Source organism: Osmerus eperlanus, chromosome 7, assembly GCF_963692335.1.
Source record: "Osmerus eperlanus chromosome 7, fOsmEpe2.1, whole genome shotgun sequence".
In the NCBI taxonomy this organism is placed as follows: domain Eukaryota; kingdom Metazoa; phylum Chordata; class Actinopteri; order Osmeriformes; family Osmeridae; genus Osmerus; species Osmerus eperlanus.
Genome location: NC_085024.1, coordinates 5,898,815 through 5,925,718, shown reverse-complemented (window position 1 = coordinate 5,925,718; position 26,904 = coordinate 5,898,815). Strand labels below are relative to the sequence as shown.

The following is a 26,904-nucleotide window of genomic DNA, read 5'->3' as shown; positions in this document are numbered from 1 at the left end:
GGAGGCTGAATGATGTCACACTGTGAGAAAATCATACTGTGTGCTCTCAAGCTACAGTGAAACACAAGACCTGCGGTGTGTGTGTGTGTGTCCTTTCCAGGTGAGTCTGTCATTCTGCTCCTCCAGTAGCGACATAACCATTCCCCAGCAAGGTGCCGCTGCCCAGAGAAGCAGCAAGGTTAATCACATTACCCTCACCCCCCGGCCACCCTCTCCGGCACGCTCTGCCGCACCAACGGCCCAACAACCACAGACTCAGCTCAGTCAGACAATGGAGCCCTGACACCTGAAACCTGCTGCATCCTTAAGCCGAGCCTGGCTCTCTTTCCCCACCTCCCCACCCCGCTGGCCACAAGCCACGCTGGCAGAGAGTCGTGTCCACAGATGACAGGGACAACAGAGCCGAGAGAGGAGAGCCGGACACACCAGCCCTGCTGCTTTTGTCGGCAGACTGATTTCTGTCTGTGGGGTATCGAAGCTGCAAGGAGGCAATGGGGATGGGAGAGTGAGCAGGCGTCGCCTGAGGAAAGGACCACTTTCACCCTCCTCACACTGTCACGGATGCCAAACCAGTGGTTTAAATGCTGAGACAATTTACTGCTGCTTGCGTTGTTTCTGTTGTGGTCTGTGCTGCAGCAATGAAGCCTGAATGGCCATGACAATGATTCTCTCTGAGCTGCAGGGATGTGTAGACCACCTTTTAGTCTGGATGAACTCAAAGAGGCTGTGACGTCGTACATCAGCTTCTGTGAGGACTGCTGTATTACGACATGCACTAGGGTGAACTTCAACAACGACAAGCCCTGGTTCTCAGCAAAGCTCAGAAGGTTGAGGTTGGAGAAGGTGCTGATGGACCGGGAGTCCATCAGCACCGGAATCTCCTCAGGGCTGCATCCTTTCCCCCATGCTCTTCTCCCTGTACACCAACAGCTGCACCTCTAGTCATCCGTCTCTCTCTTGAAGTTTGCGGACGACACCACCCTCATTGGGCACATCTCTGGTGGGGATGAATCTGCCTATAGGTGGGAAGCTGACAACCTGGTGACCTGGTGTAGCCAGAACAACTTAGAGCTCAATGCTCTTCAGACAGTGGAGATGGTTGTTGACTTCAGGAAGAATACAGCCCCACTCACCCCCATCACCCTGTGTGACTTCCCAGTCAACACTGTGGAGTCCTTCCGCTTCCTGGGCACTATCCTCTCCCAGGACCTCAAGTGGGAACTGAACATCAGCTCCCTCACCAAGAAAGCACAACAGAGGATGTACTTCTTACGCCAGCTGAAGAAATTCAACCTGCCAAAGACAATGATGGTGCACTTCTAGACAGCCATCATTGAGTCCATCCTCACCTCTTCCATCACCATCTGGTACGCTGCTGCCACTGCCAAGGACAACAGGCAGACTGCAGCATATCATCCACACTGCTGAGAAGGTGATCGGCTGCAATCTGCCTACCCTCGAGGACCTGCACACCTCGATGACCCTGAGGCGAGCGAGGAAGATTGTGGCCAACTCCTCCCACCCTGGCCTCTGTTCCAGTTATTCCCATCCGGCAGAAGGCTGCGGTCCATCAGGACCAAAACCTCACGCCATGCGTTTCTTTCCATCTGCTACTGGCCTCTTCAACAAGGCCAAGGACTCCCACTGACATTGAACTATTATCCATTATAAGTCCATCTGACACCTATTGCACTTCGCACAAGCCACCTTGATCTCATTTGCACTATGCTGCCCATTCATATTCTTATTTTATTTTTATAAATATTTTAAATTGTTATTTTTTTTTGATTGTTTAGTTCCTAGAATTAGTTAGACTATTGTACTTTTTAACTTTTAATTTAATATCCGTATATGTTTATTGTTTGCACCTTCCTGCCACAGTAAATTCTGTGTTTGTGTAAACCTACATGGCGAATAAACCAAATTCAGATTCTGATTTATCTCTGCTGAGAGGCAGGGTGGTCATTGAAGCTATTCCACTAATGCTCCTACAGACTGCCAGTGGTGTTGGATGTTGTCTACTAAACTATGTGTGTGTATGTGTGTGTGAGGTTTATTACAATGTGAGAGTGTTTCAGTATCTGCTGTAGGCAGAACGAAGAGCCACTTGCTGTTTTTCCAAGATTCTGTGTTTTCATCCAAGCAAAGACCATCAGTCAACCAGCTCTCATCCATACATCCATACATCCATACATGTCTACTCATCCATCCCATCCATTCATCCCATCCACATCCATCTAGCCAGGTGACAGGGCCAGGGCCACTACCTATTGCTGTCTCACACATCATTTATTCATCTACTTTCCACTGATCACTCTGCCTTCTCACAGGCCCAGCATGCTGTCTCCTGCCAGCACAGCTCTTCATCTGCCTCAGCTGCAGCTCTCAGGCATTCATCAGGCTTCCAGAGGGCTCAAGCCTCCCTTCTCCTGACGCTTCTTGATCATACATTCATCACTTCCTGGTTGTCCCAGGGGGACCACTTAACAGGCATCGCTGAGGAGGTGGAGTATCTTGTAAAGCAGGTTCTGGAACTGCAGGGCTCAACATTAAAAATGTTTGGCACTGGCCCCACTGGGCCAGTGGGTTTGAAACTTACTGGCCCCAAGACAATTTTTACTGGCCCCCCCTCCAAAAGTTGTAATTTATCATTGTTACAACAAAAGACTTATAAGTTGTGTTATTCTGTTAACATGTTTAACCATTTATTAAACACATCCTGGATATAAAAAGAACAAAAATGAAATCACATTTCTAGTGATAAAAGGTAATAGTCAGCAAAACAATTGACTTTTAACCTCAAACGTGACATGCTCTCTTCCCTGCTGACAGCCATCTCTGGAAAACTCTGGCTGAAACTGAAACCTCTGGTCCCTCAATGCTAATATATAAAAGCTTCCATAGCATTTCATCAGTATGATACTAAGTACCCAAGTCGACACCATTCTTCTGCTGCAGTTCAATAGCCTGGGGGAACGAGGCGAATGGCTGGCCCGTCTTAATTACGTGATATGCCGTTGTTATAAATCGTGCAATAACACGATGGGCATCTACATTTAAATTCCTGACCAGCATGGTCAACGGCCTTTTCAATCAATAATTTGCAGTGGCCCGATCGGGCCAGTGAGTTGCTAGTTTAACTGTCCCAACGTTACTTTTTACTGGCCCCGGGCCATCGGGCCATCATTATTGTCGATCCCTGAACTGTATGTGATCATAGAACCACGGTATCAGGTGTCATATGAGGACGATGGTACCATAATTGATCCTCAAGTAAAAAATTGTAATGTTCTCATCGAGTCAAACCTACATCTACAATTTCAACTACGTGGGGTTAAAAAGCATGGAGTTAGAAGTCCTATCGTACCATCTCTGCAATTTACTGTCAATTTGTGAAATCATTTGTGGACACTCATCTTGTCAGACCTAATAGTGGACAAGCACGCCCTTGCGGGACTTGTGTCATTTGAAGGAGCATCTCTAGCTCTTGTTAATGAGCACGACATGTATGTTCTTTTGAGGAGGGGGGTGCTGACAGCAGGCATGCCAGTGCCAATGGGTATGCAAGAGGGGGGGGGGGGGGAAGCAGGCCATGCCAACTGGGTATGGCAGGAGGAAGAGAGGAAAGAGGAGGGTTACATAGACACTGACAGCTGGTCAAGATGACAGATTCATGGGAAAAGTGAACTTATCCTCAAGGGAGAACACAGTTCCTCTTCACACACACACACACACAAACAAATCCTCACTTATCATTACCAGATCATTCCAAGCAAAGAACAACAAAAAACTTTAGCAACCATTAAATGACATGAATCCAATTAGATCTTCTTCATCTTCTCAACATCCAGAGAGAACCAAACCAGAATAACAACTAATGAGCGCGCAAGCACAACTCTTGACTGTTGATTGCTGCACTTGAGATAATAAGGGAAGTCCTGTCTGCACAGGCACAGTGATTATATTGACCTTTACAAGAAGGAGACACGGTTATTTGTGCACTGCACATAGTGGGCTTTATTCCACAACTGGGTTGAAATATGCAACTGAGGCAAGGAAAGAATACTGCCCTATTAAAAATTATAATAGCATATTTGTTTAAAATACGCTTTTATCCAACACAATGTACAGTACAGGGTACGACTTGAACCTGCGACCTCTCAATTTGTAGTCAAGGGCTCTACCTACTGAGCTACAGAATAACCATCCCCTAGACCCTACTGTAGCACAAAGTTGCCAAGGTCTCATAGCGAGCCAGCACACCCCCTACTTGTAAGCCATCCTGAACTTCACCCATTGACAGAATGAAGTAATTATGAGCTCAGGTGAAATGAATAGCTGCTAGCCCTTAGGATAAACCTTGTAATCCAATCTCTCTATTACATGTGGACTGCTGTTCAAAAGCATGTCCCTTCGAAAGCGTGTCTCGCATGCACTTCCAAAAATAGATGCACAATGCCTGACCAATGTGGGGGAAGGTGACTAATGTGTGTGGAATATTACAGTAAAACACACTGTTGTATGGCCTGTGGCTACACACATATCACTCTCTGAGACCTGGGACACAATGCATGAATCATGAATCCTTTCGGAATAATAGCTGAACACTGTACACTGTAGACTCCCATGGTTGACAGGCTAGGCTATATAGAGGAATGGCAGCACTTTAGTAAATTAAACTGGAATTGAAATATGTCACCCTGGGCTAACCGTCCATTGCCACACTTCGAAAAGGGACTTCTGGGAGGGGTTTGGTTATGCAGTGCATGCACAGACACAGCCGGCGAAAAACATACATATTGTGGATTGGATTTCATAGCGGATGGTCCATCCGTACAGCCTGTGCTTAATGTGAAATCAGCCTACTAGCTTAAATGAGATGAGAGAAGAGAGCAAGCCCCAGCCTAACGAGTCCCAGCTCGTTAGTCTAATGGCCGTGCTGCCCTTGTCCCTCCGCGGCACCCTCGTGTTGTGTTTTTGGAAACAACTCAAAGCATCCCACTGACCTCTGCCTTGGATCGAGGGCGGAAGGGGAGGCCACAGGCCAAAATGTTCCAGATGAATGCCTGGATATCTCTAACAGCTCAAACCACATGGAAGCCTCTTCCAGCCCAGCCTCCATGTGAAGGAAGGTTAACACTACATGACATAACTGAGTTGGGGATGACAAAGGTACAATGCTGCACTGCAGCCACCCCCCCTGCTGCTACCGCAGAGCAGAGCCAATGAGATGTGACGAGCCTGGCAGAGAGGCTGTGGGGATGGGATGGGCGAAGTAGGCTCGTAAGCAACACCCAGGATGTGAGTCACCATAACTCTGGGACGAACCCCTGCAGTACAGCACCGATGGAAGCGGGACAGCGTTATTGTTTACAAAAATGACAGTGCCTGGTCTCCATTGGCAGCTGCTGCTCCTCAATTATGCACAGCAGTTGTGGGGAGAGGAGGAATCTAAAAGCATACTCCCACACTCCTCGGAGAATCATGGAGGAAGCGAAAGCAGCGTGGATCGCCCTGTGACCTTTAAAGGCACAATTACTTTCAAAAGTAAAACTCCCTTTCAGTGAGGCAGTCTCAATGGGGTCTTGTGTAAGATAAGTGAGGGAGAAGTAGGGTGCCCTGCGACTCTCGGGTAGAAAATGAGAACAGAAAAGTGTAAAAAACAGCCAATCAAACAACATGTATTACATGACAGCCGTACTACTAAGTATGTACTAGGCTATTCATGTTCTACATTACTTTCAAGATGAGAGGCAAGGAAAGGGACAATGGTTAAAAATGTATGATTCTGACTATATTATTTACATGGCAATAACTTGAAAGGGAGTCTCCCATCTGGTACAGACTGGGAAGTATGGCTAATGTTCCAGAATAACCTTGTAGGATCCACTAACAGGGAGAGTATCTAGAGTAGATTGTAAAATCGTAGAGTAGCTAGAAAGCCGGAGGCTGTTTATCATTCGAAACCAGGAAGAGCATGTACCAAGCAAGTGTAGTGTTACACACAATAAAGTAAGGCTGCTTTTCCTTTCAGAGATTAAAAAGCTGCTTCCCTGTTAATGAGTTTCCATTGATCTGAATCCACACATAATTCTCTAAAGGGGAACAGTTAACTTGAGCAGCTTAAAAGATTTATAATAGGTGTGACATTTTCCCAAAAGATTGACGTTTCATCACACGGTATCGTCAAAACAGAGAACAAATCCAAATGTCCTCAAAGATGTTCAAACTCAAAGTCCTCTCTGTCACTGGAGAACAATCAGTGTGGAAATACAATGCGTTGAGTCCAGTGACTGGTGGGTAAGGCAGGGTGGATTGTTGTAGTAACCACCTTATCTACGGAGTCCTGCTTCTTATTCTGACAGCTCATCACTCTTCTAACAAAGCTGTGGTCTAAATGAGGAGTTGGGGTGTGGCTGTCTCAGATCCCTGTCTTACCTAACAACCACACCAGAAGGTAATTAGCATGCAGGTGCCACAGTCATGTAGCAGCCGGGAGAGATTCTAGAAGCCAGGGGCTTCTAGAATCACTCAGTGAGAAGCCAGGGGCTTCTCACTGAGTGTTCTACTCCATACATCCCATTCATTCTCTGAGCCCATCAGTCCAGTCCAACATACCCATTGGGCCCATTGTTATTATAAAGCTCCCGAGGCGCAAGTCATCCTTTTATATTTTATTTGAGTCATGGTAAAAACAAATCGCCCCCTCAGCTTCCACTGCAGGCGGAGGGATAAGTTAATTCTGACTCATCCTGATATCAGACAGTAAACATGTTTTGAGGAATTGAGTTTCTACAAAGCGTGGACTGACTGAAGTCCACCTACCCATATCCAGCAGGAGAGAGATTTAGAGAGATTTAGAAAGTATTTTGACCAAGACCGGTATGTCAAAATACATAACCCATTTTTTCATAAATTGCCACCATGAAGAAAAATGAAAAAAGAAAGAAAAGCTGTTATTGTAGTTATAGTATGTTCGGGGTTGTTGTCAAGTTCAATATTTGCTTGAGACTGTGAACTCAGTGCTACAACCGTTGGCTAGCCTGGATCTAATCCATGTTCAAACTACACATGAGGTTTGTTATTCATGTTTCACCATGAGTTGTCTGTTCTAACCAGCGTTAGTTGATTCCAGCTACGGTTTACCTAAGGGAACACACTGGCTATCCCATTAGCCGCATCCAACTGTTCCCACTTTAATAATTGTAATCTGATTTTAGCCTGGCATTACAGCGCCGGGATAATATCCACTTTGCTTATGTTATTACATTATCTGAGTGGCAGTACAGAAGCTCTAACCATTCTTTCAGGAGCGCAACAGACTTGAGTGGGAGTGCAGCAAAGATCTACTGTAGGCTTTCCTACAAGTATAGACAATACAATATAACTCAGGACAGGAAAACTTATTATGTTAGGATTGCACTCACCCAGTGCACCTGACCTGCAGCAGACTGTAACTCAAAGCGTTTCCATTTGCTAAACAGATATAGTATTGATTTCTCAGTACCATTTATTTCACCAGAGTGGTCATTAACTCAAAAAGCATTCTCGGGTCTCGGCTTGATGACGCAACCTCCACGTTCAAGTCGAGGAAACACACCAGGGGCAGTAGCTTCTAGACCCTGTCCTCTTTGTCCACACATAAGGGGCAAATACAATGACATCAGCTTAGATGGCCACGAAGAAAAGTGTCAGCAGCAAAGACGTGTGAACAGACTAGCCAATTTCTGTTTGTCCCAGTCACATGCAGTGACAAGAATGTGAACAAGACTAAGACAGAACCAGTGGCTGCAATCAGTCAGAGTAAAAGCCACATTACACATGTAGCACAGCATCTCATTGAAGTCAGAGAGTACGATCAGTGCAGTCCTGAAGATGCTATAGATCAGTGGTCTTCATCCCTGGTCCTCAGGGCCCACTGTCCTGTAAGTTTGAGATGTTTCCCTGCTCCATCACACCCAATTCAAATGAATGGGTTGTTATAAGCTCCTGATAACATCCATTCATTTGATGTATTGTGGCAGGGAAACATCTAAAACATACAGAGCATGTTTGTAGGTTTGTATACCACTGACATAGATGAAAACAGCCAGTACTGTATGCAGTGAGTGGAAACTGATACAGTGTGCCAGGGAGGAAAGCAGTTTTAGAGTACTCTATGCCCCATAGGGGCTGGCCTGTCAGCTCCTCTGGGCACAGTAATTAATCACCCCCCTTCCCCCCTCTCCATCGCCTCCATCTTCCATCCTGTCCCCTCAGGACTCAGCACACAGCCCAGCCCAGACCAGTACACCTGGAGGAGAAATCAGGAGGTGGCCAAGAGAAGTAGAGCAAACACCATCCTGAGCTCAAAGCTCCACAGAATCAGGCCACAGCAGACGGACTCTGTGGCTTTTTGAGTACCACTGCTGCTTACACCCACACACACTCTCACACACACTCTCACACACACAGTCATACACACACTGAGCAGTCAGTCTCAAGTCACAGCAAGGAGCCTGCCTGGAGTGGAGAGAGAAACTCAGCCTTGCACAGGCAGGTCTGATCCCAACATGAGATACATATTTCATCAGGACATACTTGTTTAACAAGGGGGACTGTGCCGTCTGCTAGTCCATTCCTGAGTGGGTTAGGAGTATGCAGCTTCCCCAACCCCCTACACACACACACACACACACACACACATATACACACACAGGACCACCACACACCACACATATGAGAGTACCTCCTTGTGGTCTGCTTTTAGGCATGGTGGAATGAGCCAAGGCCAGAAGGACGCATTCCAAGAATCTGATTAGGCTTAGACCGAAGAGCCATCTGGTCATCACCATCTGACCTGCTTCTTACATTTTTGCTGGGGAATTTGGAAGACATTCACCAAATCCAGAAGATGAACCGAAGTCATCGGTCAACAGACATCTCACTGGTTTCCTTCGAACTAGTACAGCAGATATGGAGAGAGAGAGAGAGAGAGATAGTGAGACAGGAAGAGAGACATTAAGAGAAAAAGAGAAGGAGGGATGGAGACAGAGAGGGAAGGGGGGGGGGGGGTTCTCAACTACTATCTCCAGAGTCTCTGCAAACTGATGTGTGACAATAGCACATCCTGTTGATGATCCACATCCTTCTGTTGATAAACCACATCCCTCCCCACTTATCTCTCTTTCTCTTCACCAATCTCTCTTTCACCCTCCCCACAGCTCTTTCTCCCTTCTTCTCTACTTTACTCTCTCCCACCCTCCCTATTGCTCTCTCTCCCTCCCTCACTCTGAAGGTAGGTGCTCTCTTTCGTTAGTCAGAGTGTGGAGGAGACCGTCAACATCGTAACTGACTCATTACGACAGAGACGCAGCACAACTTCAACAGTGGAGAGCTTGAAAGTGGGATCCACCCTGATCACAGCCAATCAGCACACAGATGCAGCGGTGAGCTCAACTCCAGTCTTGATGCGAGCACTCTTGGAAATGTGTCACATCTCGTATTAAGTGAAAAACTGAATAATCATTACTTTCTAAACAGAAGATTACAGTGTTTAGGGGGACTCCAGCTTGGCCTCCATTTCCATACTGCTCAAGGGCTGGTGAATCGAGAGAGAGGTGAACTCCGATTCTGATCCTTTCCAGAAGCTACACTGCCATCAGGCTGTCAATCACTAGCCTGCCGCAGGCCCTGCTGAAAACAGGGATGCTGTTCACAGGAGAGCAGTGAGAGAGGGGAGACAAGGTCATGTAGAAATCTGACAGATCTCTAGGAACATAATAGTTTCCGTCTTGAACCTGAAGCAATACCGCAATCTATATTTCTCGATGACATGAAGGTCACTGTCATCTCTAAGCATCTAGCAGTCTTCTATTCAGATTGGAGATGTATCTTTAATGGTCCCAATCCACACATCGTTGCTAAGGTTGTGATATATTTAGAACTAGCTCTCTTCCATTTTATCGACAACTTCAATGTGTTTATCGACAACTTCAATGTGTTCTGGAACTGTGCAGACCGTTTTCAAGCTGACGGACTCCACCCAAACCGTAGAGGATCTCGACTACTAACAGCAAATATCAATCACGTGCTCCTGACCACAAATCAAGCTTCTCTCCCTATCCCTGTTGTGTCTAAGCTGACTGACGCATCCCAAACAACCTCCCATGGAACAGAACAGAACATTCAAACAGCCTCCTGCAAGGACATGGGCCCTGCACAGATCTGCACCCCCCGGATGAATTCCCTTGTGATGGAACAGCTCAGTGACAGAGACTTTCCCAAAGAAAAGCTACGCTAGGACAGCCACCATGCTATTTCATTGGACATACCGGTCATCACAAACAGAAAATGGCATGGTAAAATGCATGGTTACAAACCTGAAACTAGTGTTAAAAGTCACAGAACTATCCATATTCTTCCAACAGATTTATCTACCCCTGTTTTATCTGTTAATACCCCACAGTTGAAACTGGCCCTTCTAAATGTTAGATCACTAAATAACAAAACATTTCTAGTTAATGATCTGGTCAAAGAAAACAACTTAGACTGCATCTGTCTAACAGAAACCTGGCTAAACAATGACACGGCAACAGCAACTTTGATAGAAGCGTGTCGGCCCGATTACAGCTTTCACCAAGTTTCTAGGACATCAAAAAAAGGTGGAGGAGTCGCAGCTATTTTCTCCTCTAAACTGTTGTTCAAAATCACTGAGCTAGGTGAATTCACATCATATGAATATCTTGCTATAGAGCTCAAAACCGAATCAATACTTTTTGTTATTATATATCGGCCACCCAAGCACTCGCCAATATTCATACAAGAATTCTCTGAACTATTATCACTATGTGTCACTAGATATGACAAAGTAGTTTTAAACGGAGACTTAAATATCCAAGTAAATAAAAAAGCAGACCCAAGAACTATTGAGCTCTTAAATCTCCTTGACAGTTTCAATCTAACTCAACACATAACAGACCCAACACACCGACACGGAAACACACTAGATCTAGTGATAACAACTGGACTAAATATCAATAATATTTCAATAACTGATCTACCCCTCTCAGACCATCATTATATACTTATTATATACAGCTATGATGAAATTTTCTGAACAATTTGCTCTATATGAGCCGACTAACCATGATTGCTCTCTGAATGAAATGGTAGAGAACCTCAATGATGCACTATTATCTGTGTTAGACTCTGTTGCACCACTGAAAACCAAAAAGAAGTGCACAAGCAGAACCTCCCCATGGCTGAGAAATAAAAATGTTAGTGAAACAAAAAGAAAATGCCGTGCAGCAGAGAGAAAATGGAGGAAAACAAAGATCACTATCCACTACAATATCTACAAAGATACACTAACCACCTATAACAAAACCATCCGTCTAGCAAGGAGAGAATATTTCTCCAACATTATTACAGAAAATGCCAGAAATTCCAGAGTTCTTTTCTCCACCATTGACCAGCTGCTAAACACTGTCCCTGCTCCACCTCCATCCTCAGTAGTTAAATGTGAAGAGCTTGCTTTTGTTAGTGGGGTCGAAACTGACATCAGTAGATTCTGCAACATAACCATGAGCACATTTACCTGTATCACACTTAGTGAACTTTCCAAAATTGTCAGCGAATCTAACTCCACAACCTCAGATATTGATCCTATACCCACAACATTCTTTAAGCGAGTGTTTGATAGTGTCTCAGGTCCGGTGCTAGAGATTATAAACACATCTCTTAGAACTGGCGTTTTCCCAGATGCCTTCAAAACAGCTGTTGTAAAGCCCCTATTAAAGAAACCCAAATTGTATAACAGTCTACTTGCAAATTACAGACCAATATCAAACCTTCCATTTATTAGTAAAGTACTGGAAAAGATAGTTTTAGTCCAATTAAATTCTTTTCTTGAAGAAAATAACATCCTGGAAGTCTCGCAGTCAGGTTTCAGGAAATATCACAGTACTGAAACTGCTCTCACCAAAATAATTAGCGACCTCAGACTAAACTCTGATGCAAATAAAGTCTCTATCCTTATCCTGTTAGATCTCAGTGCAGCATTTGATACAATTGATCACGACATCCTAATCAATAGACTGGAAAAGCTTATTGGGTTCACGGATAGTGTATTGAACTGGATGAAATCATATATCACAGGAAGGAAGTTTTATGTTAGTTTAGGTGACCATAGGTCCAAGAAACATGAGAACTGCTAAGGGGTTGCTCAAGGAAGCTGCTTAGGTCCATTACTTTTTTCTCTTTATATGTTACCACTCGGCGACATAATCAGAGAACATAACATAGATTTCCATAGCTATGCGGATGACACACAACTATATATATCCACTGAACCCAACGATGCAACGGCCATCAATTCCATTACCAACTGCCTGTTGGCAATAAACAAATGGATGAACGCTAACTTTCTTAAATTAAATGAAGACAAAACCGAAGTCCTACTATGTGGCCCCAAATCCAAAAGAGAGATGCTTATTAAGAATCTTGGAGGTTTAACCCCCTGTCTTAAACCAGAGGTGACGAGTCTCGGTGTAATCCTGGACTCATATTTGAATTTCAACTCTCACATTAATAAAGTGACCAAAACAGCTTTCTTTCACCTGAGGAATATAGCAAAGGTACGACCATTCATAAACCAAAATGATGCAGAGAAGTTAATTCATGCTTTTATATCCAGCCGGCTGGACTACTGTAACGCACTTTTCACTGGTATTCCCAAGAAAACCACTGAAAGACTACAGCTCATTCAAAATTCTGCAGCTAGATTATTAACCAAAACTAAAAGGAGAGAACACATTAGTCCTGTCCTAGCTACTTTACACTGGCTCCCTGTTACCTTCAGAATTGACTTTAAGGTCCTTTTCCTCACATACAAAGCTCTACACGGACAAGGACCTAGCTACATTGCTAACTCCTTTATAAACTACACACCAGCTAGAACACTGCGATCATCAAATGCAGGCCTATTAGAGGTCACCAGAAGCAGTCATAAGAAGATTGGTGATTCGGCCTTTGTCAATTACGCCCCAAAACTATGGAACAAATTACCCATAAATATTAGGGAAGCAAACACTCTAGACATTTTTAAAAGACAGCTTAAAACCTACCTTTTTACCAAAGCATTTAAGTAATTTTATCTCAAAAGGGTTTTCCTACTTTTATTAATTATATTATTGTTACTTTTAAGATGCATGTTTAAAGTTGGTTTCTCTCTTGAACAGAGATCTTATTGGGATTTTTATTTTTGTTTGAATTGTTTATCACTTGTATTATTGTTTTTATTGATTTTATGTAAAGCACCTTGAGCTGCAATTCTTGTATGAAATGTGCTATATAAATAAAGTCTTACTTACTTACTTACTTCCATTTATGGACAGTTAGACAGGAACCATCTGACTCAAGTTCCCACAACTGGGAAAATGTCAGATTTGCTCTCTGACTGAACTCTCTAACTAACCCAGTCAAGCATCTCTAGGACACTTTAGAATTGAGTTACACAGGCTTCAGTGAGATCAGCCATCTGTTTGCCCGTCCAATAATAAGAGCAAACCTAGAGAGCCCCACGGCAGAACAGAAGCAAGAAGCCTTTCAAACAGTCAACAACCTTTAATGAAGACTAACAGAGAATGGAGTGCTATTGTTTAATATCCATTTTCGAGTTTCCCCGTCCGACGGAATAAAGGGCTTTGTGTCATTCCAAGTTAGGATGCTCTGCTTTCAAGCATTCTATTAGCAGTGAATTGCTTATTGAGGAAGTGGTGATCACCTCTCACCCACAGCCCTTTGAAGCCATGGCGGTACTCTCTTTATTGTGTATAATTTTTTTTCTTAATTTTGTGCATTGGAGCAGCACTGAATAATCCAATCCAAAGCCTAGGCCTACACCCACAACAGATAACAAGACAGCAAGAGCAGCTCCCACCTCTTTCAGAGAGACTTCACTCAATTCAATTTACGATTGGGGAAGATTGCTCGCTCACCGACCAGTAAGCTTGAGTAATGACCTAACTTCAGGGATTGTCCTGGTAATATATTTGGAAAAATACCACTACCAGAGAATAGATTGAAAAGTATGAAATATTCACATGCAAAGAATGTAAAACTCACAAGACATGCAATCACTATGCATCCATAGCATAACCTAAAAAAAAAAACAGAATGCATTTGTTGTTGATGTAAAAGTGATTTTTCCATTCCATGTTGAGACAAAACGTATAGCCTATGCAGGGGCTAAATGTACCCAACATCTGAACAGTGGACAACATAGATGGACATCTTTTGTAATCTGTTTCCATCATGGTATAGATAGATACAAAGATACCAAAGTCTATGGAACGTTCTTTTAAAATAACCTACATTATTGAAGAACTTCAGAGTTGGAAGACTTTAAAATGTAGAAGGCTTTGAATAATTCAGTCCTAAAGCGATACAGTAGTTATGGAGAACAAGAAAATGTGGGTCTGGCTTTCGGGAAAACATGGTTCTGTTCCCCATAGGCCGGCCTATTGTTTCTGTTAAAAGTCTCAGGAAGTGACCCCTCGGGTAAAAAATTCATGCTGAGTGAAAATACTTACAGTAAAAAGCTGGTAGTCAGTCTTGATGGGAGTTATTAAACTGGTCTCACCCGCCTTCAGACTCTGTCTGAAATAGGTTGATAAGCCTGACAGCAACCTTTCTCAGTGTGTACAGAAGAGGATATGATACCTTATGCTAGATAAAATGGGATTAGAGCAAGGAAAACAACTGTTTTAAAGTGAAATATGTTTTACTTTAATAAGTTAAATGTGACATAATCACCTAACTGGGATTGAAAGAAATCGCATATGCTGAGGAGCATTGATGAATGCCTGAAACCTCACTCACCTGTTTACATTTCAGGCCACATCTATTATGCATGTTCCGCCCTCGCAGAAGAAGGCAACACCTGCCCGAGTTTCACCATCTGCTCTGGTAGTCCTGTTCCCCAGTTCTCTACACATCACCCACCTACAATCATTACCTTCCTGTTCTCATATGCATCACAGACTCCAAACATAATGTGTTGATGCTCACCAGTGATGACACATTCCTAATACAACTCATGATGACTCATGGTAGATCAATATAATAACTATAATTTAGGTGACTGCCTATTGATGAAGACACTATTCATTAAATTAACTGATTACGTTTGTTGGTCATATAACTATTCAGAATGATTCATTGTACCACAGCTAAAACAGAACAGCAGGAAAGGTCTGAACAGAGGGCAATGCAGCATGATGCAGGAGTAAGTGACCTGGAAAAATGCAGTCGTTCTACCTTCAGTCCTGCTGCTGCAGGGCATGGGAGTAAATCAGAGGTTAAGTAGAACTGGGGACTGTGCATGAGCCATGCATATAATGGTATCTGTGAATTACATGATGACTGCACAATTCAAAGATTAAATTAGATGGAAAGCAGCAAATCGGAAGCCCTTTAGAGGACAAAGGAGTGAAGGTGACCTTAAGGACAGATGCACTCGTTATGTCATTTTCACGACTTCCACAGAAATCCACAGAATGTCTGTGAGGGTTTGTTTTCTTTCATTTTCACGAGAATCCAGAGATTCTGTGGTGGTTTGGCCTTCAGTCCTAATCTGTGTAGTATACACGTAGAACATTTTGAAGAGAGATTGCAGAGAGAAGGATCAAAAGCCTTAAGTCAAACACCAGCACCTAAACCTCCAGGCTAACCTGAACAGCTGGGCAATGCTACACTAGGCTTGGCTGGGCTAGGCTGGGCTTTGGCTGGGATGGAATGAAAGGTATTTTTCCAAAATATCTGAATAGCCCCTTTCAATCAGCCCCACATTCCTTCCGAGGCAAACACAAACAGCATAAAACTCCTACTGAGAAGGTTTCCCCTGTACATAGGTGGACCTGAGCCAGATGTTGGGGAAAATAAACAACTATTCAAGCTTGGTGTTTATAACAAGTAGTTAATTCATAAGAAGTTAATATGCACTTCACTAACGAGTAAAGGGCACTTTCGTGTGTAGTTGTCTATTCAACAAACCTTTGCATCTAGTTTGATATGTGTTGAGTGTGTGTGTGTGTGTGTGAGAGAGGGGGGGGGGTACACAACATTATACACATTCCATAGTTATTTTATTCAACACGCCTGCTCTTGTCTGAAGTGTGAGGCTCACCAAGAGGAAGTCTGAAAATTGATAATCCTAACACCACCTCTCCAAAGAATCCCACTACCTACACAGTATGAATTCACACTACCTACTGTAAGTTTACAATTTCAATAGCTAATTACATTCTCTAGTAGGTTTACAGAGTGCTCTTCATCTAATCTTTACAGTTAACCCCTCTCCCCCCCAAAAAAAGATGAGTGTGTGTGTGTGTGGGGGGGGGGGGAGCGGGGTTGCCATAGTGACAGTCATGGATCTGTGAATCATCTGTTTGATGAAATATAATAAAACATAAATAAGAAACTGAATAAAATGTATAACCACAGCAAATAATCCCTCGTTGCTTAGTCACCCGTGGGGGGTGGATAAATGGGGTTTTCTACACTATAAGGCCAGAGACAAACCCAAAAACAAAAATACTCTACTGTAACAGTAGGTGTTACATCTTGATGGCTTTTATTTTAAGGGACGCTTCAAATTCACAGGTGGTGAAGTGCATGCCAATTTGTACATGCTTTTTTGTGGCGAGTTTATTCTGTCCTACATAGAGCTAGCTATACTGTAGTAAAAAAGTGTAACAGGTTACAATGTTAAACTAAACTGCTTCAACTTATTGTTTATATGTACATCCAGGCTACAGTGCACCGCAAAGTTAATGTCAGTACATGAATGTGATATATTTCGTTGACTCTAGGCTACAGTCACATCGATGACGGTGTCAATGAAACTATTCACTTACCTTTACAGAGTTGCTTTGCTGTTTTCAGGATTCCGGAACAGATGTCAACAGAACGTTGCTGTTCAACTAGAGGAAGCTGCCAGCTTGTCTTAAGAAGAAAAGAGCAACCCGTTAAGAAAAAGGAAGAAAAGTCGCAGGTAGGCTACGCATTAAAATTATGTATAGGACATCAACTCTCTTCTATTGCCTACTGTATCTGTTACCATCATGCAGACAACTCAAGTGCGTATGGTGGTGCACGGATTCTGATTGCTAAACCCATCAGATGGGAGGCGGGATGATGAGTAATTGCCAAGAACAAAGTCCAATCAGAACAGAGAACTGTGGTGAACCTCAATGTGTGTAGAAAAGCGATTGGGTACCTTTTGACAGCAGCTTTTCCGTGACGTCCCCTAAAAGTTTCAAATGTAAGGTAACGGTTGGCTACTGGGCTGGCCGGCTGGGTTTAGGCATTAAAGTTTCAAAGTTGAAATCATTTGGGAAGACACTGTAAACAGCTTTTATGAACACATTGCAGTTTTTCCTCAATCGCTTTTGCTCAATTCTCGAATGAGAATTATTTTTTTCAAAACAATAAATTCAAATCTCTCAACAATTTATTTATTGTTCACACCAGATTACAATTTCTTATTCATCTAAGCAATTAGCATGTGTTTTGGCACGTGTGCAAAAGAGTAAGTACAAATGTCTCCAATTTAAACTTATTTAGACTGCGTTTTTTAGACTGTTGTAAATTATTTCAATAATTTCCATCCTTATTGTTAGGATTCTTATGTTTATCGCATCTTCCTGCCACATTTCCTTGTTTGTGTAAACTCACATGTCGAATAAAGCTTATTCTGATTCTGATTTTGAATTGGGCACAATAACTAGTTATTGTGTATACATGCACATGGATGCTGATCAAAACTGATGAGTTGATTCTCAGTGACATTGTCATACTTTTCACAACTTCTAAACATTCTTTCATCGTGTGAGCCATCACATGCAAAATGATTAATTCAACAATCAAAATCTGTCAGACATAGATGTATATTCCATAAATATCTATGACATGGAATTGTTGTGATATCTGCAAATTACCTGCCAGGTGACTTATTAATGAAATGACAACCTAACCAATCAACCAATTTCTTTCTCTTTTTTTTGCATGGGTGTCATTTTGTGGCAATTTTCAGTTCACTCTATATAACTTGCATCTAAGACGTGTAAAAATGTGCATGCAAATGTGAAGGTTCTGTTTGCATGTAGCACAAATGTCCAGACAAAATACATAAATTTTTCTGTGTGTACTACAGTATTGTACAGTATTGACTGTAACTTTTCCCAGCAACAGTTGAAATTGGTATCTTAAAAGCACACTGTGATACCCAATAGCATTCAGCTAGCTGAAATTCTTGAACAAGTACAATAATCAGTCAGTGTGAACATTTTGTTTTTGTTTACAACAAACATTTCCATGGTTAACTTCCATGGTGAAAAAACATCTGAACATTTTGACCATTATGGCTCACACAATGAGCTAAATATCCTTTCTTTAATATGGGGCCAGGTAGGTCTGTAACAGAAAGTTACATGTGCCGGAGTGACTACCAGTATTATTGTGGAGATTGTATTATGATTTTAAACCGTACATCTGTACATATCAAGGGATATATAGCCTATTACTAATTGCTATTGAAATCAAAACATTTACTTATCAGTGTGAACTGATTTTTTATAAAAAAAAGTTTAAAAAAAAGTGTCTGGCATTGTTCAGAGGGCCGGTCCAAATGCGTGGGCGGGCCGTAGTTTGGGGATCCCTGGTTTAGTTCTTAGAATTAGTTAAACTATTGTACTTTTACTTAATTTAAGATCATGTTTATTGTTTGCACCTTCCTGCCACAGTAAATTCCGTGTTTGTGTAACATACATGGCAAATAAACCAAATTCTGATTCAGAATAATAAAAGCACACAAAAACAAGTTTATTCATAACACAGAGACCCATTACAGAATTCAACTGTTTTGGGTGATATTCAGATATGCTGTCCAATTATCTCAAAGATACTAAAAACTAAAAATTTAATATAGCCTATGGTTTTGTCAACGTGTCAGTTTACTTGTGTGATGGTATCCTATATAAGGGCATTGACCTTTCTGTCAAGGTGTGGTGACATTAGCTCATTAAACACAGATAATGTGTTTTGTCATTTGCAATCACGTGCCTCAAGCCTGAGAGTTCAATGGTCATTCAATTGTGAACATTTTAAATTATGTGAGGCAATTGGTAACACATAGACTCACAATAGTCTCATCCTGATTACTCCCTCAATTCAACAGTATAGATTCAGACTTGATTAAGCATCATGCAACACCCAGACTAAATGTTTTCATTCCCACACGGTCACACCACCTATTCTTCGTCATGAATCAATACTTATACTTTGCGGTATCATAAAGAAACATCATAACAAACCCATTAAAATGAACATGAGAGCTTATTCATAATTGGAACATGAAACCTTTGGAGATCTCTGGATAACTGTGATTCCTGTCTCATTAAGACAAAAGATCACTTGATTAATGAACTGAGGGTCATTAGACATCATGTATTGAAGAGAATGAAATATGTGGCCTTAGATCCTCAGAATGGCTGAGATCCTGTTGTAAAATGACCATTGTTTATACATGTGCTGCCATCTAATGGACAACGTTGAAATCGCTGATTGTTGGAAAAAGGTGTGTGGGTCTTGTGTGGAAGAAAATCAGACAAAAACAATTGATTAAACCAGAAGTACACACTCAATGTAATACTGTCAGGCAGTGAAATATACATGTGACTCTTGCACAATCAAATGAAATAGTTTCACAAAGACTGTTTAAGAAAATATGCTATTTAATTACAAAAGAACATACGAGCATTGTGTAGTGAGACTAATACACATGTTCTATATACTAGTTGTAGAAAATGTACAGTACTGCAAGAGCGTACAATACCCAGCACATTGCATGACTATGTGGTCTTCCATATGAGTATGAGGTCTTTCAGAGAATATGAAAAGCAGAACACCACTCAAGGACATCGGCCCAGCTCAAGGATGACTCACTGGAAGAAGAAAGTTCTTTTGTGTAAAGTCACTCTGAGTGCAACAGTAGTGAAAAGGCATTCCTCCTTCTTAGACACATCTGCAGTGCCTTGAAACAATGTGAATCCTCTACTCATTTAAGAATATTTCTAGGGTGTGACTGTACTTTATTAAAAACACGTGGTATCGTTTTTGACATCTGTTTAGATATATTTCAAAAAATATATTGTGTTTAACACTGTATGAAATGTCATTGGTGTTTTTTTACATCCTTGTCTTAAGACCTTTGCAGTAGATTTGTTTTAATAAAGGCTGTATCTTTTCCTCCCAAACAAGTACGGGTGGTTCATTAACAGTTGAAGCATTATTTTACGTCATTCCTGACATTCATTGCTTAGCAAAGCTGACTTAAAAATGGAAGTGTTTGTGTACACAATAAACTTTGAGTAGCCACTGGGTACAAAAAGTCTACATGTATTCACAAAACACATTAACATTCTTTATTTATTTATTGAAAATCCCTTGAAAACAGTAAGCAAAGAAGAAACTGAATAACATTGTGGTGGATATACTGGTAATGTTTACCAAACAAGAAGAAAAACTGCCACAGTGGTGACCTCTTTGGGTTAAATGACACAAGTACCCAACTCAGTTATTAAAATAATAGCAATTAAGACCGTAGAACTGGTGTTTCCTTCCAGTGGAGGTGTTTAGGCGCAGGTCCGCCGTGGCCCCCTGGAAGGTGCTGTGGAGCCTCTGGTGGACCTCTGTCTTGCTGAATGAGTCTTGGAGCTCCAGCAGGGATGAATGGGAGCGGCCCAGGGGCACTCGTCCAGTCTTCCTCCCCTGCTGAGCAGAGGCCAGAGCAGGCGGTCGTGGTTGGATGCAAGGGTTGGAGATGCTGCGTGGGAACTCTCTATCTGGCCAGTTGTTAGTTACAACTTGCTTTGAAGAACCCTCACTATCTAATTTCACTGCCTTTATGTTGGTATCTAATACTGGGTCAGTCAGGCTGAACAGGTTGCCCCCCAGTGTGTAATTGTGATTCCTGCCTGCAGGAACGTCTTCATAACGTGTCACCTCACGGGTGTCAACTATGGCACCCTCTATCTCAGGAACGAAGTGTGGCAGCTGTCGGCTGTACAATGCCAGAGAGCGTTCTGTGTCTGTGATCTTCTCCACCGCTCCTAGGGAGGCTCTGGTGGCCCGGCTGCTCTGTGGCCCGGACCTGCGCACGTGAGGCTCCCTGCCCTGACAGACACATTTCTCTTCCCCACAAGTCTCACACCACAGTCCTGCCTCGTGGAGATGCTTGGGCCTGATCCCGGACCTGTCTGTCTGCCCAGGTCTAACAGGGCTGGGGGCTGGGTGTATACCGTTCATCTCCTCTGCAATGCCATTCTTCCCAATGGGGTCTGGATGTTGTGACCGGGCTCCCAGAAGCTCTGGGTTCTGGGTGGAAATATGGTTAGCATTCAGGGGTTCAGCAAGGGTGAGGGCAGGAGGGCAGTAGGTGCTTTTCAAAGCACGGTGTCCTTGCCTAACTCTAGCCTCACGGCCGTCTCTTGGAATGGTGGGCAACATGACTGGATGGGATCGTTCTCTCTGAGAAAGACAAACACAGGTTAAGAGTTACAAGGGAGCATACAGTAATATTGTTTAACCAACTCAGTTGGGGTGGTGGTGGTGGGGGGGTGTAATGCATAGTACATTATATTTCATGTGCTCTAATTGTATTTATACTGTACCAGCTGAGCACTGTATGGAGTCAAGTTGCCAGATATCATTTCAATGTTTTTTTCATGGAAGTCATCCATCCTTAAGGGATTTGCAGGTCCTGACCCTGAAGGAAAGATCACCAGAATACAACTTTCTACTTCATTCCCTTGAACACGTGAGAAGGTTATGCGGTCTGTTAAGCGCCACAGTTTCCATGTTCCCAATGTTTCTGCCTTGTCGTCTGTATGGGAGCTCTACCTGTGAAGTTCATCTGGTAGGAGGTGATCCAGTGTGACTTCACTACATTATGGAGGATGTTGGCTGTCCGTTCTGACAGAGTCATGTCCGTGTCTCGCAGGATGGAGTTTGGGAGCACTGTCTTTTGGGGCTTGGGGTAGAACGTCTGGCTCTCATCCATCACTGGCTTGGTGTGCTAACACCCAGAGGAACAAATATGTGGACAGAACGAGAAAGTTACAAGACATTTCACCTCAATCTGAAAGAATTGGTTGTTATTGTACCGTTAAGTCAGTTGATGCTGTTCATGCTCACATCCAAGAAGCCATGTTGCCCAGCCCAGGCCATGGCTTTCTTCCTCGCCGTCATGGGCACCTCCAACACTTCATTACGGTATGGACCACCTGAGATGAGGTACTCATCTTAAAACGTGAGAGATTTCTCTCTCTGTCTCTCTCCCTCTCTCTCTCTCTCTCTCTCTCTCTCTCTCTCTCTCTCTCTCTCTCTCTCTCTCTCCCTGTCTCTATCTCTGCGTGTGTCTCTTTCTACCACACAGTATCCTCACCTTTAGTTTTGCTCAGCACCGTAACTTCTGGAGCACTAGACGGTATGAGGGGGTTGAGGGGTTGTCTGGAAGCAGCTCGTACGCCCGTGTCTGGGTCGTCTGGAGAATGGAAGGTCGGAAACAAGGCAAAGCGGGAGATGTGGGACTGATACGGATGTTCCTTTGGAATGGGAACCTGGATCATCCTCTCTCTGGTACAGAGACAGAGACTGTGTTAGAGACGATGTGAAGACAATGTAAGACAAAAAGATGACCTATCTATGCTATGATAATACTATACGTACGCAAGGTTGATTTCAGTCGGTTTGGGAATACTATGGATGGAAATGTGCATTATTAGCTTCAAACTGTACAATACAAATAATGTGTAATGTATGTTGTGTCACATACATATGTGAACTAAAGTTTGAAAACATTGTCAATCAGTTTACTGTGCTGCAACAGCAAAAATCTACCTACAGTTCATCATTAAGGCGGACGTTACTTCTTTTGGTGGGAGTGATGTCGTAGAACTGCCGAATGGTGACATTCCTGAACGGCAAATGTAATTCAATCAGAATAATAAAATGGATATACTCCAAATGTACTTTAGACATAAATTCCGAAGTTATAGAGTCTTAGAAACATGGAACGAAGGGGATATACTGTAATGTAATTTTCTGCTGCCATGCAAGGTCTTTTTGCCTATGTGTACAGCAGTGGAGGCTGGTCTATAGAGGCAGAGGAGGTTGCTCCTCTATTTTTTTAAGGAAAGAGGAAAATAAAAATAAAAAAAAGGTTGAAATAAACCATTACCAAATCTTAGTATAATTTATCAAATAATTTCTCTCTTTGGAAAAAATCCATCTCTCTAATAATGCTAGGGAATATCTGTGTGGGTGTGTATGTGTGTGTCAATCTGTGTATCTGTCTGTGTATCTGTGTAAATGGGATTTTAGGGCAGCGAGTTTCCCACGATTATCTGAAGAACTGGGCACTCTGCAGTATTCATATTTTGGAGGTGTACATTATATAATCCAACGGAGTGCAGTGCCGCGATTGACGTTGTTTGGATACGTTTTTTGACATTTTATAAAAATATTTTGCAGCCAGTTTGGCTTGCTCTCTTTGCTCTGGACTCAGCCATCTTGATTTGACTGAGCTGCACTGAGCTAGCTCGAGCCGAAACTATATAGAAATAGCGAGCCAAAAAGAGGCATAAGACATGAACAATATTATTTATGTCAATGCGATACAGAAAATACGAGAACATTTTACTTATGAAATACTGGCTAGCTAACTATGAAAAAGACAACATTTAAAGTGGAAGGTTTATTTCAGTAGGTGCAGCTGGAAGGTTATTAGCTAGATTAATGGCTCTGGACTACACAGTCCACAGTTTAGCCTAGGGTTAGGGGATTTGATTTTCATTGCATTTCAAGCATCATCACTTGCTGGACAACCTTTCAATTGACAATTCACAAATACGTTACGTCCTGTTTTAGGGGGTACATTATGCGTCCGTATCGCGTCCTGGGGGGGGGGGGGGGGGGAGGGGAGCCACCTCCCTGAAATGAGTCTCTGCATGTTGGGATGTCTGGACTTGGGATGTCTAGGACAGGAACAATGTTTGTACGAATTTACTGGTCAGTTGTTGTGACTTATTTAAGACTATTTTACATCATTGCATAGCTATGATTATAAGTAAAAAATACAAACGTTTATGTAAACATAGCAAAGATCTCTTAGGCAGAACTTTACAGCCACATGTAAGCGCTGAATGGTGAATTAGGACAACAATCATGACAACTGGCTAAACCATTGTGCAAGACTTCTGTTAAGAACTAAATTTCTAGATGTTTGTTGTGGTAAGACAATTTAACAGAGTACTAATATAATACATTTTTATCAAGATAACATTAGCAATTGATGACGTAGCAAACAGCAGACAAATGAAGGCTACATTATCATTTGCATGAATGTACTAGAGCATTGGCAATTTGTTTAAAATAATGAGAAAAAGCTTTTATGATGTGCATAAGTGACTACAATAGATGTGGAGATTGAACAAGTATTTCATAGATGACAGAGGATTTCAATTGTGATCTGAGAAATATAGGTACCAAAGCCAATGAGATGAACTGTCATCACCAGCTGCATCACGGGCACTGCACTATCTCTATCTATAATTCCAGAAATATGTTTGTCAGCGACATCATCGCGGGCACTGTGCCCTATCTATAATTCCTGGAATCTGTGTGTGTGTGTTTGTGTGCCGCCAATTTTAACACTGGCACTGTACACTATTTACAGTTCAAGTTATCTGTATTTGTATGTTTCACTGACATCTTAAGCACTAACTGCATCATGGACACTGTGCACTAGTTATTGACATTTTGGTTAAAATGCTTTAACACTGTCACCTACAGGCAATGGGGAAAGGGCTGTGTGAAGGAGGGAGGAAAAGGAGGACAGGCTACTGCTGTCCTCCGGTATTAAGAGCGCTAGGGCGAGATCTCTCTTTTTTCATGTTAATCTGTTATTGGTCACAGGAAGGCATTGACGCATTGAGTGGGATGGGGAAGAATCACTTGTGGATTATTTGGCTTGGATTACGCAGCAAAGGAAAGGATCAAGCCTGTTGGACATCCAACTTAACATAATTATATACAATATATCCTTTGTGTTGTAATACAGGCCTATGATATATGATTTAATATGGGGATACATTTAGGGTGAATTACCTTTCCTTAGTTGTATAGTAAATTTGCATTAGGTCGCTAGTTGTATTATTGCTACACTTGAACATGACATAACTTAAACGTAAGAAAGTAGAAATAGCCAAATAGTGTAAAATAACATGGCGCAGTGGGTTGGTTTTCCTCCTGTCCTTCCCAATTTCACCAGCCGCCACTGGTGTAAAGTGTGTGTGTGTGTGTGTGTGTGTGTTGATGGTTGGATAATGCTCCTGAGTCCCCCAGGCTCATGGTGGTGGGATTTCTGAGTACTCAGGTAGAGCGGCGCCTCCATAGCTGAAGTGGCGATGACCCTTGACGACGGCCGGGATGTGATGACTCCTCTGGGAGCTTCTGGATGCCATCTGGCTTCTAGGTCTCCCAGGTCTGTCTGTCCCTGAATACCTAACGTAGACCTGGAACTCTGCTGAGCTCTCTGGAAGACAGTATGGAGAAGGATGAGAACCTCTGATGCTGAGATGAACATTGGGGGTTTTCAGACTCGCACCAATAGGGTCCTTGACTGCGTGTTCTCATTTGTCTTATTGTGAATTTGATTGCTGAAGATGTTTGTGTAAATTCGTACCAGTTCCATAATATCAATTGTTGGTGTGAGTTTTATCTTACGTGAAGTTTTGGGAGAATGATCTTACAGGGGGATTCAAGTTGTTAAGTGGTTAGAGTATTATTTTGGTGATGAATAGACAATTACTTTTGAAAGGTCAAAGGAATAAATTGATTGATGAATATGACTTAAAGCATGCCTAGGGCTATTGTGAATGACACCACTTAGGATGTTATAATTAAACAAAGGCTAATCAGCATGATCTGTTTTGACCTGTACAAATTTCAAGGGCAGACTACCTTTGTATGGCAGCTTTTTCACAGCAATTGTACATTTTATGAAGACCTGAATGTAATGTGCTGTTGTGTCATGTCATCCAAAGGGAGCTACATCTCCATGTTGTCTTACCGTGTCAGTGGTGAAGAGCCAGTTGTAGATAAGGAGAAGAGTGCAGCTTATACCATGGTTGCTCCTTCCCCATATATATTCCTGTCAGAGTAAAAGGGTACAGGATGTCTCCTCTTTCAGCCGTTGGAGGAGGGAGATGTAGTCCTGAAGTGATGGGGCTCTGAGGGGGAGAGCATGCCTTGATGCTGGAGAAGGTCTTCCAGCAGGGGCAGGTAGTCCTCTTGGTTCACGTGGATCAGGGGTGGTTTGAATGGGAGACAGGAACAGACCCTTTCCTCCGTGTCTGTGTGCTTGGATCCCTGGACTGGCCATTGTGACGACTGGACTACAAGCAACAGGATCTGGTTGAGTGACACCCTATCCATAGCAAGCTCATTAGGGCTGTGTGAGCACACAGTTTATGTGGAGCTGTGGTAGGAGATGGGGTGTGAGACCCTGAGTACTGAGTGAGGCATCCACTGTAATCGGCCCCCTACATTTTTCCATTGAGGCACGCCGGCTGCTGTTGTACTGTCAGCTATGCCACATTTGTTTAGGAATTAGTCATATCCTGTCATGGAAGAGAAGTGATGGAGAAAGAACAAATAGATTTAAAGCGTATGTCCACAGCAAAATGTTTGATAGCCCCGAGAGAGCAATCACTGCAGAAAACCAAGAGTGTGGTGTCATCAGCTCTCAATCATGATAATGATAGAGGGTCACAGTTTGGTGAAATGGCACAAAGAGGTCTG

At 42.7% G+C, this 26,904-nt stretch overlaps 2 protein-coding genes across 3 annotated transcripts in view; both read right to left on the bottom strand.

Moving 5' to 3' along the window:
* Nucleotides 1-17,120, bottom strand: part of osbpl3b (oxysterol binding protein-like 3b) — a 44,041-nt gene extending 26,921 nt beyond the window's left edge. For both annotated transcript variants that reach the window (XM_062466762.1, XM_062466763.1), the window contains exon 1: nucleotides 16,899-17,120. The gene's annotated coding sequence lies outside the window, so the exon portion shown is untranslated. The remainder of the gene's footprint in view (nucleotides 1-16,898) is intronic.
* Nucleotides 17,121-20,095: 2,975 nt separating this feature from the next.
* On the bottom strand, nucleotides 20,096-25,565 carry LOC134023806 (sperm-associated microtubule inner protein 4). Its single transcript, XM_062466168.1, has 6 exons — nucleotides 25,474-25,565; nucleotides 22,487-22,677; nucleotides 22,237-22,325; nucleotides 21,943-22,117; nucleotides 21,714-21,808; nucleotides 20,096-21,570 (listed from the first exon to the last, which is right to left on the bottom strand). Exons 1-6 carry the CDS (start codon nucleotides 25,563-25,565, stop codon nucleotides 20,614-20,616), a joined length of 1,599 nt encoding a protein of 532 aa, XP_062322152.1. The 3' UTR covers nucleotides 20,096-20,613.
* Between the last annotated feature and the right edge of the window lie 1,339 nt (nucleotides 25,566-26,904).

Bases quoted from the DNA above. Each gene is read 5' to 3' on its own strand.
- LOC134023806 (XM_062466168.1), bottom strand. From the start codon at position 25,565: ATGGCATCCAGAAGCTCCCAGAGGAGTCATCACATCCCGGCCGTCGTC. The intron at 22,678-25,473 runs GTACTCAGAAAT...TCTCTGTACCAG, and splicing joins GGAGGCGCCGCTCTACCTGA to AGAGAGGATGATCCAGGTTC. The intron at 22,118-22,236 runs GTGAGCATGAAC...TCTGGGTGTTAG, and splicing joins GGCAACATGGCTTCTTGGAT to CACACCAAGCCAGTGATGGA.